The sequence below is a fragment of the Equus quagga genome, chromosome 11 (genome assembly GCF_021613505.1).
Source record: "Equus quagga isolate Etosha38 chromosome 11, UCLA_HA_Equagga_1.0, whole genome shotgun sequence".
Classification (NCBI taxonomy): Eukaryota; Metazoa; Chordata; class Mammalia; order Perissodactyla; family Equidae; genus Equus; species Equus quagga.
The window spans coordinates 19,219,974-19,239,847 of NC_060277.1; the positions used below are offsets into that span (position 1 = coordinate 19,219,974).

General features: G+C 38.4%; 1 protein-coding gene across 1 annotated transcript in view; it reads left to right on the forward strand.

The window, feature by feature from the left end:
• FRK (fyn related Src family tyrosine kinase) overlaps nucleotides 1-19,874 on the forward strand; it is a 103,276-nt gene that overhangs the window by 53,015 nt on the left and 30,387 nt on the right. Inside the window, exon 2 of the mRNA XM_046674435.1 lies at nucleotides 801-922. Coding sequence (XP_046530391.1) covers nucleotides 801-922 — 122 coding nt within the window. The remainder of the gene's footprint in view (nucleotides 1-800; nucleotides 923-19,874) is intronic.

Sequence of the window (19,874 nt, forward strand, 5' to 3'; positions counted from 1 at the left end):
TCTTATCACATTGTTGTCTACCAACTTGATACCCATTTCAGACTGGTTCTGATACTAAAATCCATAATTCTTGTTTGGGTTAATTACATTCACGAACTTGCATGTTTGGTATCTGACTCATATTTCTGGACTGTTAAGGATAAGGAGGTAAAGGTAAGAAGTGGAGGTGGCACTAAGAAGATGCTTCCCAGGAAGAAGTATCTTTTTCACATAATCTCTCCACTGATGAAAATGTTCTTAATATTGATAAGTTCTTCCTAAACATGAAAGATCATCTCATATTATGGTGGGGTTGGCCAGTGATGGAGGTGGGGAAAGAAGGGAATTAGTGTTGAGAGAACTACATTTTTACTTTAATGTGAAATATATGAATGCTTTGATTGGAACATTTGCCTCCTAACACCTAGGAGGTGTGGGTGAGGCAGTGGGCAGTTGGATGGTGATGATGAGCAATTTTAGAGCATGGAACATGGCAGGCTTATGTGGCAGGCCCACCACGGAGGCTTTGGATTTGACAGAAGGAGGACAAAGGACCTCTCAGACAGAATGCAGGGCTCAGAAGGGATGTGGCAGCAGGCATCAGCCAAATTCCTATTTTTTCATTTTTAAAGACTCCTGGTAAGGGTTACAGACATCCATAAAAATCATCTCGATTATCAAAAGTACCATTTATACCAGTAATAGTTTCCCTAAAGAATATCAAACATTTCTGATGTTAGAACACGTTCTCGCCAAATTTCCTGCTCCTTAAGAAATGAGTGTTGATTGGTTAATTAGAGTTTACATCTCTCTCTTTTTAGGTGGTTCTTTGGAGCAATCAAGAGAGCAGATGCAGAAAAACAGCTATTATATTCAGAAAATCAGACGGGTGCTTTTCTAATCAGAGAAAGCGAAAGCCAGAAAGGAGAATTCTCCCTCTCAGGTATGGGCATTATTTTGTATGATCTAAGTGTGGGTTTGAGAGTCTATAGTCATGAACCTGCTGTGTGAACATGGACATGTTAATTTAAATTTGTCTTATTTCTTATCTTCAAAATAGTACCCAAATTAAATCTAATGAACTACCCAAGAGTAATACAGAAATTAGCAAAACATTTCTATCTATAGCTAGAAGTCTTTATAAACAAATACATGCACTCTAGATATGAAATGAAAAACACATGGATTGGCTGCGATTTCTCACTTTTGCATTACCTAGGAACCTGGCTTCTAGGGAAACGATAAGCAAGAAGCAAAAACTACATTGTGGTCAAAATTGATCTTGCCACAATACAATATCTTTTTTTGCATTTTGTTTGTTTTTGCCTGATAAGTGAATTGAAATGCTGCATGCAAATGCATTTAATTAATGCCATGACACGTAAAATTTGGTTGAATGTAGCTTTCCAGCTAAGAGGCAAGTAGGTGTTTACACTGTCCTAGGAAAGAAGCTGCACAGGGGACCTGAGATTATCTTTGAGTTACAGGTACTTATATGCATGTCTCTGCTTTCGGGAATCGATGTTTCTCGGGGTGTGTTGCAGTGCTGCAGAATGTCCTTTAGAAAGTCTCTGCTCCAGTCCATCTCTCATGTCAGACCTGCTCTCTCCTTGCCCTGTTCTGCTTTCTGTGTTGTCCAGGCCCATCATGTGTGTTATGTCCTTAAACACACGTACTCTGTTTCTCCAACTAGATGTAAACACTTTGGAGGAAGAGGTTTTGCCTCCCTTTATCCCTGTTGTCCTGCAATAATGTCTGTTATACACGATGCCCCTGAGCCTCATTGTGTCTGCCTGGCTCACTTGCTAGCAGTCAGGACAGCCTCCAGAGTGTGATATTGAAGCAGACCCTGAGCCCACATGTACTGGGGACTCTGACCTGACCTGAACTACCCAGACAGTGTGTATCTGGTGCCCATTTTCCTTCCTCACACCTGGTGGTCCCAAATATCAGGGCAGATGGATTGGAGCTGGAGAGAATCAAGGGGAGTGGTGTTGAGGCAGGTTTTTCAGAGGGTCCTTCCTTCAGCCTGTTCTGGCACCAAGTCAGTATGGTATTCTAGAATTGTTTGGCTTCAACGCCACCTCTACCTAGTTAGAAAAGGCTGTTCTGATTGCCATTCTTGAAATGTGCTTGAGTATTATGTGCCACTGACCTTTCTAATCTTGTTTATACCCAGGGTGATAACCAAAATATTTAATGATTTGATATAGGATGAGTGCTAGCCACTCAGAATTGATGCCCCAGCAGGCTGTGCCTTCACACCTGAATACACCTAGGTGACATAAGTGAATATTGTATTATGTACATTAGCTTTTTTCTGACTGTCAAAGTAATATGAATATTTTTATATAAACAGAAAAGCTCAAAGAAGAGTAATCTAGAATATTACCTTCTGAAGATGCATTTTTAATATTGAAGTACCTTTCCTGGCAAGCTTTTTTCTTTGCTTAACCTATAAGTACATTTATTTAAACAAACACACACACACCCCCATAAACGAAAAACAAAATTGAGATCATCTTGTAAATAAAAAATAAATATAAATATATATGTATGTATTATATGGATCTAGGCTCCATTTTTATTTCTGTCTCTTACAACCTGTGAACATTTTTGCATGTCCTTTAATATTCTTCTATATCATTATTTTTAAAAGCCACATAACTTTCCATTGTATGGGTGTGTCATCATTTATTTAACCTGTTTCATATTCTATATATTTTCATTATCTTTAGTAATTTTGCTGATACACAATGTGATGCAGTGGACATTCTTGTAGATAAATATTTGAAGATTTCCATAAGAATATTATATTCAGGAAGAAAAATGAATCTTTTGGAAATCTCTATGCTTAATGATAAGAAGAGATGTAAGAGAATTCCTTGATTAAATAAATCCATGTTTGTTTCACTTTGCCAATATTTACATATCAAATTTAGTAGTCATTATTTAGCCAAAAACTAGATTAAATGTTTTAGATTAGCGTTAAAAATATGCAAGGAGAATATTTCCATAAGGAAAACAAACTGAAAGTAGAATTACCTGAGTCACATCTTTCAATAACGTCCGGGCTACAGTGACTATTCTGAACCTTCTCTAAGAAGAATATTATGGAACAAAATAGCTTTACAAGCTTGGAACAAAATTCTAAGGATATTGGCTGTTAAGTACTGAGAATACTCTACTGCTTGCTTGTGGATTTAGGAAGATTTGTAGGCCTTACTTGGAAAGCAGCATATCATTATAGATTCTTTTTCAATGAGTCAAACAATTTAGAGTCTTTCGAACAAATTATCTGATTGCTGTGTATTCACTGGGGGACAAAGTAAACACAGACCATTATGTTCAACTGAAAGGAAAATTTGCTTATTAGCCAGAAGGAGGGCTGGCTATACAGGAGGAAAATGGAAAGGAAGAGGTTTTCAATATATCTACATTAAAACAAACAAACAAACAACCCAATTGCTGACCGTTGATTACCACTAAGGATCCTTAGATACACCACTCACAGATTTATTTCTTAGAGTAGTTGTCTCCTTAATCAGTCAGAATTGATGGTCTTCAATTGTGCTGAATGCTGTGCTGCCAGAGGAAGGCAAATAATATCCCTTTTCTGTCTCTGTCTTTCCCACGTGAGTTTTCCTTAGAAGTATTGTCTTTATTCCTTGGGTGGCAATGGCTTGCAGCTGTCAGAAGAGCTTCATGAGGGAGCATGATTTATTGATGCTGGGATGGGCTTCGAGAAGCAGCAGCCCAAGGTTTGGGTGGTGCTAATTGGCTTGTTGTGATCCTTGCACGGCTGTCGGCTCTTGTGAGGTCTGAGTAGATCTGGAAAGAGAGTTAGGGCCGTGACACCTCTCATAACGGCAAGACACTAATTAGCTGTGAATTACAGGAGCGCTTTTGGATATTACATATTATATGTGGGAGCCAGAGAATCTGTCTTCATTAGATGCATGACAGGTAGTTTTAGTGGCCCTACTGTTATTTGTCATTGGTAGTGAATTGTTTTTCTGATGGAAACTATAAAATTCTGACTGCATGTCAACTTGTTTGGCTATTTCTTGACTTCAATCAATTACTTTAAAGGAAATTATTATTGTTTTTGCCTTTGATGTTAGTTTGATGCTCGGTGTCCCATAAGCACTTTTATTATCGTTTAAACCACACTTTAAGGAAAATGCCCTTTGAGGACTAACATTGAGCTGCCGGTGAGTTTTTCAGAAGAGATCCTGCACTGCACATGGTAATTTAACTGTAGGCAATTCCATATAAAAACCTCCAGAGCAGTAGAGAGAATTCCAGACTCATCTTCAGTGAAACCCTTTCAAGAGCAAATGATGACATATTGAAGATAGTTGAAAAATGCCTACATTGAGGACATGAGGCAAAAAAACTCAACAACAATATTCGGGATGATGTATCTAGGAAATGATATCATTTATTTACATGTTTGTTTATTTCTTCAACATTCAAAGTGCCTACTTTGTGCCAGGCCTTTGCTAGGTGAAGACTAGAAAAGGCAACAAGGCACTGTTCCTGAGCTGGGTTTGCAGGAGAATTATAATGCAGCTGTCTTGTTGGGAGACAATAGAGGGCAGGGCCACGTCTCCGAGGGGGAGTCAGGAAGGTTCCACAGAGAAGGGAGCATTTGTGTTCTGTACCAGTTTGTGTTACAAGGTAGCAACGTGGGAACATGGGAGGGATTATTCTTGGTAAGACAAGTGCACAGAGTTGTGAGTTTCTAGTGTTTTGTGGAGTGGAGGGTGGAAAAGATGAAAGATAGCCCAGGGGGTGTGTGTGTGGGGTGTGTGTATGTGTGTATGTCCATGGGGATCAGGGATGGAGGAAGGGAAGAATGGCAGAAAATGAGTCTGGAAAGGAAAGTCGGAGCTAGACTTTTCAGGGCCTTGCATATCATCCTGAGGAATTTGGACCTTATTCTACAAAGGAAAGTTTAAGCAGAAAGTGACCTGGTCTGAGCTTTGACAGCAGTATGGAGAACTGATGAGAGATTTATAGAGAATAGTCTGGGGAGGGGTGACAGGGCCAGACACAGTGGCATCACTCACTGCTGTCTGAAATCACAGGTGCAAGGAGGCAAGTTGGTCGGCATTCTGCAGAGATGGGCTACGGGACCCATGCTCAACTGGCTCCGCTGAGGCTCTGCTCCAGCACAGGTTGTCCCCAGAAAGCCACAGTCCCATGCGTTGCTCTTTCTTTTATGGGGAAGGTGTGGTAGTGATCTTGGGAGAAGGATAGCAATCTTTGCTTTGGTGCTAAGCAGTCTGAGTCTGGATATCAACTATTTGCAGAGTTGTTTGGAAAGCCCAGCACCTATGCACTTTGGGCACTGTGGGAAATTGTAGCTTCTCTTTTGTGGAAGAGGAAACCCATGGAACCTGAGGGAAGTTGAGTTCAGGGAAGCCCTTCTTGCTGGACTTAGGGGATGATGTTGGAGCAAGCTCAGTGGGCCCTTTGCCATGCAGTCCAGAAAGAGCTCCTGGGGTTCCTTACTAGACAGCCCTCTCATCTCCACAGATGATGGCCTGAATCGGGGCAGAGGCATGGCAAATAGAGTAGGGAATGGAGATAAGAAACACTTAGAAGATAGAACCAACCAGAATTTGTGGCTGATCAGAAATGGGGTAAAATAAGAGAGAATGCAGAATCTAGAATGACTCTCAGACCTCTGACTTGAGAGATGGCGGGGCAGTGGTGACTTTAGCCAAGATGAGGTATAGGAGGAGATGATTCACAGGGAGAGAGGGGAGAGGACCAAAGGAAGTAAGCTCAGACTTGTTTGAGGCAATTATGGGCGGACATACAGGTAGTCATTACCTCTTTTTTGACTGGTTTGTGCTGATTTGGGGCAGAGTACTTACTATGACAAATTTCCAACACAGTGAAAATGTAGATCCCATGGAATGGGCACAACTTTTGTAATAATTCTTTGGGATTGCTATGAAGTTCCTTTTTGAGAATATAAGATATGACTCTATAGCCACATAATTTAATTTTAAAATATACTAGCATTTTTAGAACCAAATAAATGTTTTACACTTCAAAGTTAAGAGATTGCCATTGCTCAGTATTGCACAAGTGGTAGAAGTGTCTTTACAGAAAGGATATCACTTTCTGTTAAAGGCCCTTAGCTGGGGCACTTACGTGCTCATGAAGGGCCGCTTTGATACTTGAAAGTGGCCAGAATTATCTGAAGCAATCTTCTGAATAATATGGATGATTAACCTGAGTAATACCTCAGACTTACAGCTTTGTAAATATTTCTGCATGCCTTGTAAATTAATTCTGAAGGCAATTCAGAAAGTAATGCAAATAACAGCAGCTTCATTAGGGAAGGTGTGCACCCTTTCATGTTGACCTTGTGAGTATCCGTCATGTTGAACTTACATATTCAAAGTTTCATTTATATTTACAAGTAGCTCTTTCACTGTAGGTAAAAATGTGCTCCTCAAACTAGATTATTAACTCCTTGAGCAGAAGAAACATAATTTTATTGCTTTTGTTTCATGCTTCTTCTCTACCTTCATTGTTTCCAGTATAGTTTTGGAAAAACAGTAGATGCTCAAGCACACATCTCTTTACCCTGGAGTCTACCAGGAGGAAAGATAAACAAGACCACTGTCTCTTAAACCTCTGAAGTCTGGACCATCTAAGATCACAAATAATCCTCCTATTTGCTGTGTTTCAGATTTATTTTAGAAAGACAACTTCTTACCTTGACAGGTTAGTTGTTTCCAGATAATAAGACTTTTGTAGAGGAGACAAAATTGGAAAAGGGTAACATTTGCAGTGTGGCCCTCTGTCTCTGCTTGGCGTGGGGTTCACACCCAAACTCACTTTCCACCGACCGCTGAGATACCATTATTGCTCCACGCTTTTCAAGCTCTGCTGACTCATTCTAATCTGATGCTGGCCCAATGGCAAAAGGCTGTGTGTTTCATTATCAGTCCCCTGAGCCAACCATTCATTCTTCATTTAAAATTCATGTGGACATAGTGGCCACAGGAGTGTGTCAGTAATTCTATTACCATTAACCATGAATGTAAATACAATTGTACATCCCAAGTAAGGGCAAGTATTTAATGGCTGGAAAAAATTGCTCCTTGAATTTATTATGCAGTGAAACTTCTACGGATTCTGGGAGCATTTTGATATTGGTTAAAGATGTTTTGCTTTTTAAAAAGTGCACATGCTGCAGAAAGAAATTTTTATGTTAATAACTCCAGTATCTCATATAAAATGTATTAAATTTTAAACATGTTGGTACCATCTTAGAAAATGCCTTTTAATTAAAGTCATAATTTAGTTGTGTTCAGCTTAATTGCAAATATCATTGCCTATAATAGTAAGTGACTTTTTCATGAGTTATGGTATATGCCGCCTTTTCTTAGCATTACTACTGACAAATTATATTTCAAATGTTTTAAATACTCTATAAAGTTAAATTAACATTTTATTATGTAATACATATATCTGTGTTTGTGTCTGCATACACACGTACACACACAGATGTACAGGCAAAGAACCTTTTTTCTCTAGGGCACTGGCTCATGGAGAAATCTACCATCTTATCGAAAATCCGTGACTAGCATCTCTGGAACCCACAGTAACCTATAGGGAGTTTGCATTCTGTTTTTTTTCTTCTTTCGCTTGTCTGTGAACACCATATATTGCCTCATCTAAATTTTCTCTTCTGGTTTTGCTTGCTTTGTTTTATGTAAAAAAATCTTTTTTGTATGAATATTCTGAGCTACTTTGAGGAAAGTACAACAAAGAAATGATGCATATAAATGCCCTTTGAATGTAACTTTTTAATAATCAATTCCGGATATGAAACAAATAAGTGGGAAGTTGATAAGTCATGTGGAGGTTGGTGAAATTGCTACCTTTTTGTAATTCATGGCATATTCCATCTATTTCTTTTCATTTTATTACTTGCCAAATTAAATTGATCCTTTATGTACATTTTTGTTCCATGTTGTATTTCTAGATGAAGATAGTGGCTAGCTAACAATCACTTGACTTAGCATCCTTCTATTTTCTATTCAAGAACATACGTCAGAGTTACAGAATCAGAGTGGCCCTGTGAACTGAGTCTATCTGTCAGTGATTTGTTAGACTCTGGGCCTAACTTCAGTGTGAATGTAGGTGAACTGACATATAAATGGCTGGAACAGATTTTGACCTTTGCGTCAGATCAAGGCTAGTCATGAAGAAGGTGGGAGGATGCTTTGGCCTGTGTTCAGTGTGTGCGCCTATCTTACAGAGGCGAGAGGTGCAGCTACCAGGAAACCAAGCAGCCCCTGCCCTCCTGTGTGGAACTGACACAGTGATCCGGGCCTTCCCTAGGCATCTGGGTGTTGCCCCTTCTTTTTTACATCCAAGTGGAACAGCAACTACCAGCACAGCAACCGTTATGAGGGTGGAGGATGACAGGCAATGATACTATGTTGTAAACTGGGTGAAGCTGACCATATAGAAAGGAGGAAATAAGAGCACTGCTCTCTTATGATTGTGTTTTTCACACATGCTTCTGGTTAACAACACAGCATTACTGTCTTTGTTCTGGCTGCTATAATAAATACCATAGACTGGGTGGCTTCAAACAACAAACATTTCTCACAGTTCTAGAGCCTAGGAAGTCCAAGAAGAAGGTGCCAGCAGATTCCATGTCTGGTGAGGACTCCCTACCTGGTTTGCAGATGGCTGCCTTCTTGCAATATCCTCATATGGCAGAGAGAGAAAACTCTGGTCTCTTCTTCTTCTTAGAAGGGCACTGGTCCTATCTTGGGGCCTCCACCCTCATGATCTCATCTAAACCTAATTACCTTCAGTGTCCTGTGTCCAAATACCATCACAGTGGGGATTAGAGCTTCAACATATGAATTTGGGGGAGACACAAATGTCCAGCCCATAGCAGTTACAAGGGACTGAATTCTGTTTCTCGCTGTCAGCAGGTGTACCAGAGGAGCATGAGAAGATCCACCACTCCTCCAGCAAAGCCACGGGGGCCGAACATTTGCTAGACATTGGCAGTGTGTTTAGAGGCTTGGTGTGTTAGCAGCCCTGCTGTGTATGAGCTAAGAGAGGGAGATGCACATTCATCCAAGTAGATTGATAGGAGGACAGGTGCATATGGTTTTTTCCTAAACACTAAATTGCTTTTCATTTAAGGATCAGTATAATGAAAAGAAGATGTCAGGAGATTCTGGAAATGCAGTAAAAGAATTTCCCAACTTATGTTCTAGAACAGAACTCCTTTGATAAGCCAAAAGTGTTCCATAGAACAGAGGGTTCAGGAGTTAAATGCATTTTAAGAACACCTCATATTCCTTCTCTCTGCCCTGACTTGATAAAGTACATTAAAATCTCTGAGATCCTACAGCAAAGAAATTTAACCTTTTCAACACAAGCTACTTGATCATAGAACCATTTCTTTTTCTAGAAAACATGGTTTTGGAAAAAATAATAGCATGAGATGATAGACAATAATCTTAAAATATAGAGAAATCTCATACTTTTGAGAACTATTCCCTAAAAGGAACAGATGAAAAATTTTAAAAGCATTTGATTTGAAATGATAAAATATCAGGAAACGTAAATTCTGTGAAATCAGTTAGTAAAAGCAACATGAAAAGATAATAGATGGGAGACAGCACACAATAAAATTGCTACTTCGGGGATATAAAGAGCAAACTTGAATGCTCTCTGGAGAGAGAGAAAAACATTTATTTGAAATTTATTGGAATAATTAAATGCAAGCAATTGTTAAATATATAGTAGGAGAAAATTTTCCTGAGCTTAGAAAGAAAATCAGTGTTTCAGATTGAAATGATTCACAATGTTCCAAACAAAAGAAATGAAAGGATTGACACCTACGGTATCTTTTCAGTATCAAGGATAAGTGAAAAAATTCTGTGAGCATCCAGAAAAAAAATTAATTCCAAAAGAATGAAAATTGAGTTGGTCTCAGAATTCTTCTCCATACCATGAAATACCCAAACTCAATATAAACATATAGGGTGGTGTTCTTCTTTTTTCCCCTAACTTGTAGATACAGTTGAAAAGATAACTGTATACCTTCACCTAAATTCACCAATTGTTAGCACTTTCTGACATTTACTTTCTCTTTCTCTCCATCATTCATGCATCTATATAGGTCTCTCTATAGACATCAATATGTAAGTTGCAGATAACATGTCACTTCACCTGTAAAAACTTTAGCATTGGTATATAAATCCTACGAATAAAACATTCTCCTACATTACCACAATACCATTATTAAACCCAAGAAATAGAGTTCATGCTCAAATCTCTCCAAACATCTTTGCTAGCTCTTTGTTTATTTTTGATTCAATAAAGGATTATGCATTGCATTTGGTTACTATTTCTCATTAATTTCTTTTATTTTCAAGGGTCAAAAACCTTTAATAACTCTCCCTTGCAAACCACGTAAATTCCTATCAACATGGACATTTCAGCCCTTCATAGTCTTGCCAAAACCCATTTTCCAAGCTAATCTTTTCTACTCCCTTAAGTCAAACTAAGCTTCCTGCAAGATGAACATCAGCTCTTACATGATCACGCCTTGCACTGCCGCTCTTCAGTACCTTCGTTTTTACTTTCTTTGAGTGAGGTACTCAGGACTTAACATAGTGTCTTGCGTGTAGAAATTTTGTTTGATGAATGTTTGTTTACTGAAACTTGAATTGTTTTAATAGAACACTTCTGATTTTTTATCTTGCCTCACCTTGTCTTTATATACAAAAGCAATTTTCAAAAATATTGGGGGGAATATTTTGAACTATTTTTTAACAATCATTTATTCATAGATACATTCATTCCGCCATTCATGATAGAACTTTCATTTGTGTTTGCTATGTGGCATAATTGTGTGAGCGACTAACTAGCTCATACTATGACAATATATGCAAAGTGCTTTAAGAACCCCGGAAAGAGAACAATTAATTTTCTGGAAGGGATTAATAAGGGAGGTCATTACAGGGAAATGAGACAAGGATCAACACTGTACCTAAGAGTGAATGAAAGTAAATGGAAAATAGTGTGAACAAAATCCTTTTTATTTTGTTCAGATAATGTCCCTTCTTAAGAACATTTCTTTGAAAAATTAGATGTTGCTGTTTAGATTAAAAATGGGGAATTATTTTCTGTTATGAACTTTTGAACCTTTTAAGAAGTAAAACAGAGATCTGTATATTGTTCATCCATTCCCACCTATATGCTCGAACAACTAACAAAGATACTCAGTTGTATATATTATAAATGTGATCATGATAAATTCAATATGGGTTATATTTTTGGATAGCAAGACAGTGCCAGAACTGAGATTTGAACATGGGTCTCTCTGGATCTTGGGCCAAGATAACATATAAAGTTCATGATCTCAAACTCGGAAAAAGGGGAAGGATTAGAGGAAGAATTGAACAGTGGAAGACAGAGGGAGGCAAAAAAAAGAAGGGGGGAACATTTGAGAAGGCGTGGTGCTGAGTTTTGGATTGAACAAGAAATTAAGACATCTTAGCTCTGGAAGTGAAAGTCAGTGACCCTACAGATATTCCAGTTCCCCCTTCCCACTGGTTGTGAGCAATTTAGTCAGTTTATACTTTGGGGAACTAATAACTAAATAAACATTTGCATCTCAAGGCTGCCTGATTCTTAGATCAAATAAGGTATCTAAGCAATTTCTTTTGCTACTCTAAGTGGCAAAAATGTATTATTGAAAAAATACTGTAAAATTCAGGCTAACTAGCATATTTCATATGGTATTTACACAAACAGGGACGGTGTCTTCATGCTGAATGTTATATGTATACCTCTGTTTTAAAACCAAAACACCAAGCTGGCTTCTACTTTCTGCTCCCTATTCTTTCTTCACAACTGGGAGCCTTTGGAGGGCTTCCAATCAGGCACTTGCTCCCCCGTGTGGCATGTCAGGAAATAACATGCCATATGAAAACAAAATACAGGTTTTTGTTTGTTTTGTTTTTAGTTTTCATGACTCATTAATTTATAGGAAGCAAAAGGATATGTGATTTTAGTTGAACATAAGTGTACAGTTTAAAAATATCTCAAGCAGCTTGTGTATAAATGAAAACACATCAAACTGGCAGTAGTTTTACTTTGTTAATATCAAAAAATTGATCAAGATTTAAATTTTCTTAATGATTCAGGCATCTAGTTTCTATGTGGTGGTGATAGTTACACAAAACGCGTTCACGATGTAAAAAGTGAATGAAATGAATACAATCCAATTTAATAAATTAGTAGCTCTAATTTTAAACTATGTATTTAAAATGATATATGCATATTAGCTACTTTATAACTATTTATCAGCATCGCATCAATCATGAAGTCATTTCTCATGCATTTTCACAATGTGCTTTGCATTAAGTTATTAGAAACTTTGGCACGGGAACTACAATTTGAGAAGGTATTCTGTTGTCTTAAAAGTGTATGCCTGGCAGGGACTAAATTTATTTTCCTATTTGTTTCATCAGGGCAAGGACTTTCTTTAAATCTCCTCTCCCTGCAAAGCTATCTCCTTATCACCTATAGGTGCTTTTAAAAAGGTTTTGTGAGAAAATATGGAGGGAGGAAAAGCATAAAAGAAAAAAGCAAAAAATTATATTCCTGCTTCCACGTAATTATAGTGAGCATCATTTTTTATGTATCTTGTATGTGCATAATCCTGAACAAAGTGATGATCCAGGGCTTAAAGAACTTGTGATTCATTCATTCATTCATCAAATATTTATTTAATGTCTATTATGCACAGTTAATATTCAGAGAACTGGGCTGCAATGGCCAACAAGACAGTCTGTGCCCTCATGAAGTGTACATTCTAGTTGGCAGTGGAGGGGAGATGCCAATTAATTAGAAAAGACACATTATATAGGCAAGATACCTATTTATTTGTTGTGTTACTCTGGTTTTTATAAGAGTGAGCAAATAATTGAAATCAAGGAAAACATTTTGTCTATGCAGAATGATGATACATCGGAGTAGCAATGAGGAGAGCTTTCTTACATTGGGAGTTCGAAAGAAATCTGGAAGCAGAATTTTATGCTAAGATTATGCTGGTTGTGAAGGTGAGGTCCTCAGAGCTTCAGCTGGATGCTTCTGTGAACAGTATTGAAGTTTAAGATAGGGGACCCTGCAGCCTGGTTGCTTAGGTTTGGGTTCTTCCCTTTGCTAGCAGTGTGAGTTCGGGCAAATCACTTAGCCTCTCCAGCGAGGTGGAGATTCAAAATAGTGTTTACCCCTCAGTGATGTTGTTTGGATTAGATGAGTTAATACATGAAAAGTGCTTAGAGCACTGTCTGGCACAAAACAAGCAATAAGAATATTTACTATTGTCATTCGGATGCAAACCTGAGCAATAATGAGCCTTTAAAGAGCTCGTCCCAGGATCCTAGCTTGGTGTCACGGCATAATGAAGGGACTGTGGAACTATGATAATTGCTGTGTGGGGTAGAAGGAAGAAGACACTGGTTTTGTTCTTTGCTATTTGAAAATTGTGGTATAGCTTCATTTTTTTGGTTTGTTTTGGTAATTTAGGTTGTAAACAACAGGATTAGGTACATTAATGGAGCTGCTGTTATGGGTGGGAGGACTGCCCAGTGGACAGAGCAGAATCCCAATGTCAGGCACCTCACTCCACGTTTAACCCACCAGGTTTCCCTGGATGTGCCTCTGCCTTAATGATGAATCTCCAGGATTTTCAGGTTTCATCTATAAATACTTAAATTTGTCTTAGCTTTATCTTTCGGAGAGTAGAAATCATAATTTTTCTCTACCACATTCGAATGTTATGATGCCTATATTTATTTCTGTAAAGTTCCTTGCTCACTAGTAGAATTAGGGAATTTGAACTGGAAAAGACTTTTAGATCATCCAGTCAAAATACTCATTTTGTAACCGGGGGAATTGGAGGCCTGATAGGATAAGTTACTCACCTGAGGTAACACCATGAGATGTGAGCACAGCTAGCTCTTTTAAATGTTACTCAGAAGTCACACTGCTTTCTTTAAAAAGAACTTTATAAGTAAGCTTTTGCCCCTAGATCTCAGCAGTTTACTCACGTGACATGAGGGCTGTTGGTTAGTTGTGCTCAGCTGGCTCTGCCTGGGGTAGGCAGGCCTAGGCTCATCTCCATGTGTCTTTCCTTCTGGGACTCAGGTCAAAGGAGCAGCTGCTGTCTGGCGTATTGTGCTCTCATGGTGGAGAGCAGAAGATGGCGTGTGGGTGGAGTACACTATTAAGACTATTTAAAGCTTCTGCTAGGATGTGCCATATTTTATGTTTGCCCCCACTCCAAAGCAAGTCACATGGCCATATCCTGAGTGGGATGAGAAAGGATTTTCCACCTATTGGAAGCCATGGCAAAGGCCAAGAGAGAAGGGTTCATTGACCTCATGTCTTATATAAATAAATGCAATCAAAGGGCTTGAAGTCCAGTAGGAGAGATACAGTGTAAATATGTAGGAGCAATACTGTGGAATGAATTTGATAGCAGAAGTCATGTATGTGGGATACAAAGGAGCAAGAGAGCTTCTTTGCTTGCTTAAGCCAGGAGGCTACATAGAGGAGAAGATGCCTGAGCTGGACCTTGAAAAAAGAATTTGTCTATAATATGTAAATAAAATGGCATTGTAGTTGGATTTAATAGTTTTTTCAAATGCACAGAAAGAGGGAAGAGCATTTATACGAGTGCGCAGAAATCAGGGAACTACAGGTAAGCATTTAAACTTTGAGGATAGGATGCAGCAGAGAACGCTGTTAAGGCATCTGAACTTTAGGCAATGGGAAACACTTGAAGAGCTTTAATTAGGAAATAACGAGTTCAAATTTGTGCTTTTGAAGACTACTCCAGTGACTGTGGAAGAAGGACAGTGACACTGGAGACAGGGAAAGAAGCATACAAGTTTACCACAATATTCCAGGAAAGAGAAACTGAGGGGGCACTCCACAAGATAGTGGCAATGAGGATGACAGATCAATGGAACATAATGCCCAGTCAGAGATGAAAAGTCCAGAAGACAGCCGAATTGAGGGTGACCCCCACCTCCCTCCAGTTCTCTGGTTTTACTCTCTGAGTTTCAGGACGGCGTTGCCATTCACTGAGATAAAGAATTTAAGCTGGGGAGGAAACTTGGGGAATAAGATAGTGTGAATTAAAATTTTGACCTGGTACATTTGAGGTGCTTGCAGGGATCTAGAAGGCAAGAGGAAGGCAGCATTGCAGAGAGAGGCTGGGGAGTCAGCACATGTTCCTTACAGTCATTGAAGCTGAAGGTCTGCAAGGATACCAAGAACAGGTTGTGAGAATTACATGATGTCCCAGGTCAGAACTGACATTGAAGGAGCAGATGGAGGGGGAGAAGCTGAGAAGGAGCAAGCCTAAGAGGAATCATGGTATTAGATGGAGTAAAATATTTCCAGGAGGGAATGTTCAACCTATTTTTCCCTTGAAAAGGTTGCAGTTGCAGAAACAGACCTTATCCATGGCATTATCATCAGGTCATTATTAAATAGTAGCGATAAGTTTACTTCCAGATCCGTGAGCAGGGCCTTGTGAGAGCTGCCTGAAAACACTTGCTGGTTGGCGATGGAGGGAGATGGTAGGTGTAGGGGAATCCGTCTCAGTGCCTGGTTTTGAATCAAAGTTTACCCGCTTTGTATCTAGGGGCAAATTACTTAATCTCTCTATACAATTTAGGTTCTCCTCTGTAAAATGGTGAAAATAATATCCATATCCCATAGGGTTGTTATGAAAATTAAGTGAAATATTACATAGCAAAGCACTTAGCACAGTGCTTACTTTAAGGCAGGTGCTCAATGAAAATCCAGTAGTTTTTATTATGATGTACAAGGAGTGCTACCTTTTGCACGGAAAGATGGAGACGTTGGCCCACCTTGCATTGGAACATGTACTTTGAACTGTTTTTCTGGGGGTAGTGATGAGTCATGCTGAGTATTCGCACTTCTCCTGGTTCACCCTTGAACTAGTCAGAGTCATTAGGAAGATGATTGGCCAGCCTTTGAAGTGCCAGCTGTGACTAGGAGATGGTTTGTCTTTATGTGGAGTGTTTACCTGAACGTGACCTGAACTATGTTTGCAGTGAGCTATGACAAATGAAATTAAATCCAAATAAACAGACCCCGCCTTGTGTAAGCTTCATGTAATACATGTCTGAAATAAACAGCAGGAACATATCTTATATCATGGGTCCTCACTTAATATGAAGAAATTTTCAAAAAGGAGAGCTATCTGCTTTTGGGAGTGTGAATGAATAATTAGCAAATTTCCAATAGCTGTCTTGCATAGGTAAAAACAATGAAAAAAAGATGAGAGGAGACAATATTCTGCTGTGAAAATAATTTAGCTAATACATGAGAATGTCCTTTGTATTTTCACAAGGAGATAAAAATGAATTTCAAGGTATTTAAATTATCATGCATTACATTTCTCAGTGACTTTCATGTTCACTCTGTTTAACATGTCAGGTAATTACTGAAACTGGCTGGAGGAAGGAGAGGATTCAGGCCCCAGGTTCTCCTTCATCGTGGAGAAGCCTTCCTGAGAGTTGTGGGAGAGTGTTGAGAGGGAGGGGAAATGTGGCATTCAGAAAGCTCTGAGACCTAAAACATTGTACTGGAAAATTAGTAAATTATTACTTTCTGTTTTTATAAAACAGGAAACAGGAAGTAAATAGTTAAAGGAGTTTACTGTTCGTACTGTCATTCATATGACATCCTAGATAGCTAGACTTGGATTCCAGCCTTGCAAACAACTAGCAGTTTATTTCAGACTTCATCAGTAAAAGAGAGATTTGGACTAACTCATCTTTAAAATTTCGTGTCGTTTACATGTCATATTCATTTTTTGTTGATAGAATAGTAGACCTTGCAAAGAATGTCTAGTCTAACATTGTTCTTTCTGAGGGATCTTTTATAATTTGAAGCTCCTAAGAGGAACATCAAAACTCCCATAAACAGAAACCCCAGTGAACCAGCCTCTTCCTTTGTTGGGACGTCCATTTCAATAAAAAAATCTTTTTTATGTTTGGTGGATGTGCCATTTTATTTGATTATTTATCATTTCATTTGTGCATGTGTTTATTGACTTCCACAAAGGTTTTAGGTTGGCTTACATTGCTGAAACAGAGGATAAAATAAAGCTAAACATAAAAAAAGACAAAATCAATGAAAAAGAACAGAGAAATAGATCTTGCTGAGCCTCTAATGGGAGATAATTATCGCAGTTTAGAAATCAGTTTAGCCAGGGGTTCTCTGGCAGATAAGGCAAAAAGGGAGACACACTGTGCTTCTCTCACTGGTTTATGTAAGAAGAGATGCATTATGCTTTTAAGCATTAAGTTCAAAGAGAAATAACTTCATGGGTGTCTTTATATAAGACTATCAAGTATCATAATAGACAATGTCTTGAGCAATATGTGGAGACATTGTCTTAGGTGGTTAATTCTTATATTGCCTCTAAAAACGCTGAAAGCTTTGTGTATATGTTCTTATTTTAAAGTCACTCTACCTTTATAACAGTTGGTTTGGAAAACAGAGGGAGTAAAATACTCGCAAATCTGCCAGTCGAATGCAACTCTTTTCATGTTGGCAAATTTCATCATCTTTGCCCTTATGCAATTAAGGTTTTCACAAGGAACCTCAGCAGGGTTCCTTTCGCAGTAAAGGGCTCCAGGGCATGTGAGCTGCCAGACATATCCTCATGTTCGCAATTATAGTATTCTCTTAATTTTGCACCCCTCTTGTTTCACTTAACACATTTTATGTTTTTTCTTGTTACAACATAATTTTTATGATTATATTTTTAACTCTCAATTTTCAGATTTACTGCAATTTAACAGACTTTTAGTGCCGTAAAAATGCTGCAGCGAACATCCTTATACATATTGCTTTTCCTATTTTGGATGATGAACCGGGGTTAGGATCCGATACAAATGCTTTTATTGAATTTCGTGTTGGAAATGGGCCCACATTAATGGATATTATAAGATCCAGCCCTTTGCAGTGTGTTGGTGTATTTACTATTAAGAATGTTGATGATGATATTGCTCATTACGTTTGGTGTGATTTCTTTACGAGGACCTATGTGAGAAATTTCTCTCTCATTGTAGGTTCTTTTTTTTTTTTTTGAGTAACAGTTTGTTAATATTTTCTTCAGGCAATCAGGTAACTGAATGTATTTCCCTCATGGCTATGGGCTGCCAGAAATGCGGAGAGCCAAATCTTTGGCCCACATCTAGCAAAGATGGATTACAATCTAAAGACTACCTTCCATAAAGCATCTCAGTCTTGTTCCTGGAGGCATCTTCCTTTCCTTTCCTTTTAGTCCTATTTCTTTCATCCATTTATTTTAAATTTTATTTTATTTTGATAATTTATGCAAACCTTTGGATCTTTCTGGAATAAAGTGGAAATATAACTCAATAAATGCATGTAAATATTTGGATTATTTCCTTAGGGTAAGTTTTGAAAAGTAGAAGCACTGGCTCTCAAGTCACATTAAATATTAACCCAGGGAAGGATTTTCTGTAGGAAACTGAGATAATATAATCCAAGTATGTAAATTCCTGGTGATTTATTGCAAATATAATCTTGAATGAGAAGTTCAAGTCCCAAGAGGAATAAAGAGTGAAATTGTTTCCCAGAGACTTTGTAACATCAGATGCTGCAAAAGCTATTTTCATGTGAAATTATGGTATGCTTTTCAATTAAATTATCTGACGAAATATTGAATGTTACAATTAAGTAATGTTGATTAAAGTGATACTCATCTTCTTAAGATATCATATGTATAAAAAATAAAACTGTTATCTGTTCTGAAAATTTGAGAGCCAGCTTTGATAAGGGGTTGGCCTATTTTTATGAGTTAGACCATAAGGGTCTTGAGGATAAGATCAATATTTCTCTCAAAAATATCCGAGATATTTGAACAGATATATGGTTCAGGCTCATGATTTCTGTGCTATATAATATGGAAGAGATGGTTGAGTTTTGTGTGTAAGGGTAATCGATTATGTCATCTTTGACTATAAAGTTACCTCAGCTGGTCTCCTGGACCAGGAACAATCCCAAAAGACCTCAGGCCATGAGAGCTCTCAGATGTATCCTCAAATGGCGTTTTTAATAAGTTTTTTTAAGTCACGTGAAATAGGCATCCTCTTTGTGGCTCTTCACTTAACTCAGCCTAACTTTTTTTTTTTAAGGATTGGCACCTGGGCTGACAACTGTTACCAATCTTTTTTTTTTTTCCTGCTTTATCTCCCCAAACCCCACCTGTACACAGTTGTATATCTTAGTTGCATGTCCTTCTAGTTGTGGGATGTGGGACGCCGCTTCAACGTGGCCTGACCAGTGGTGCCATGTCCGCGCCCAGGATCCAAACCCTGGGCCGCCGCAGCGGAGCACGCGAACTTAACCACTCGGCCACAGAGCCAGCCCCTCAGCCTAACGTTTTAATAGTCAAACTTACTGACGGTGTCCACCGCACACTGAATATGCTGGGCTGGGAGGCGGGTGCCCTTGGGGACCCACTAGGTAAGTTGCATGTATAAAAAGAGTCAGTTCAGTTTGTTCCCTTTGGTGTAGTGGACTTTTTTTTCCAAGGAAAGGAGAGAACAACTCTTCAACATGATACCACTTCAATATTTTATGACAGTTGTACCTTCTCCGGTCAAAACTACTCATACTAGAATCTTACACTATTTTTTGTAGAACAAAATACAGTGAGTGTTGTCTTGAATTCTGTTTTAATGGGGGATACAATACAATAACTCCGTTAAATGTTATTTACTTATGGGTGTAGACCTATC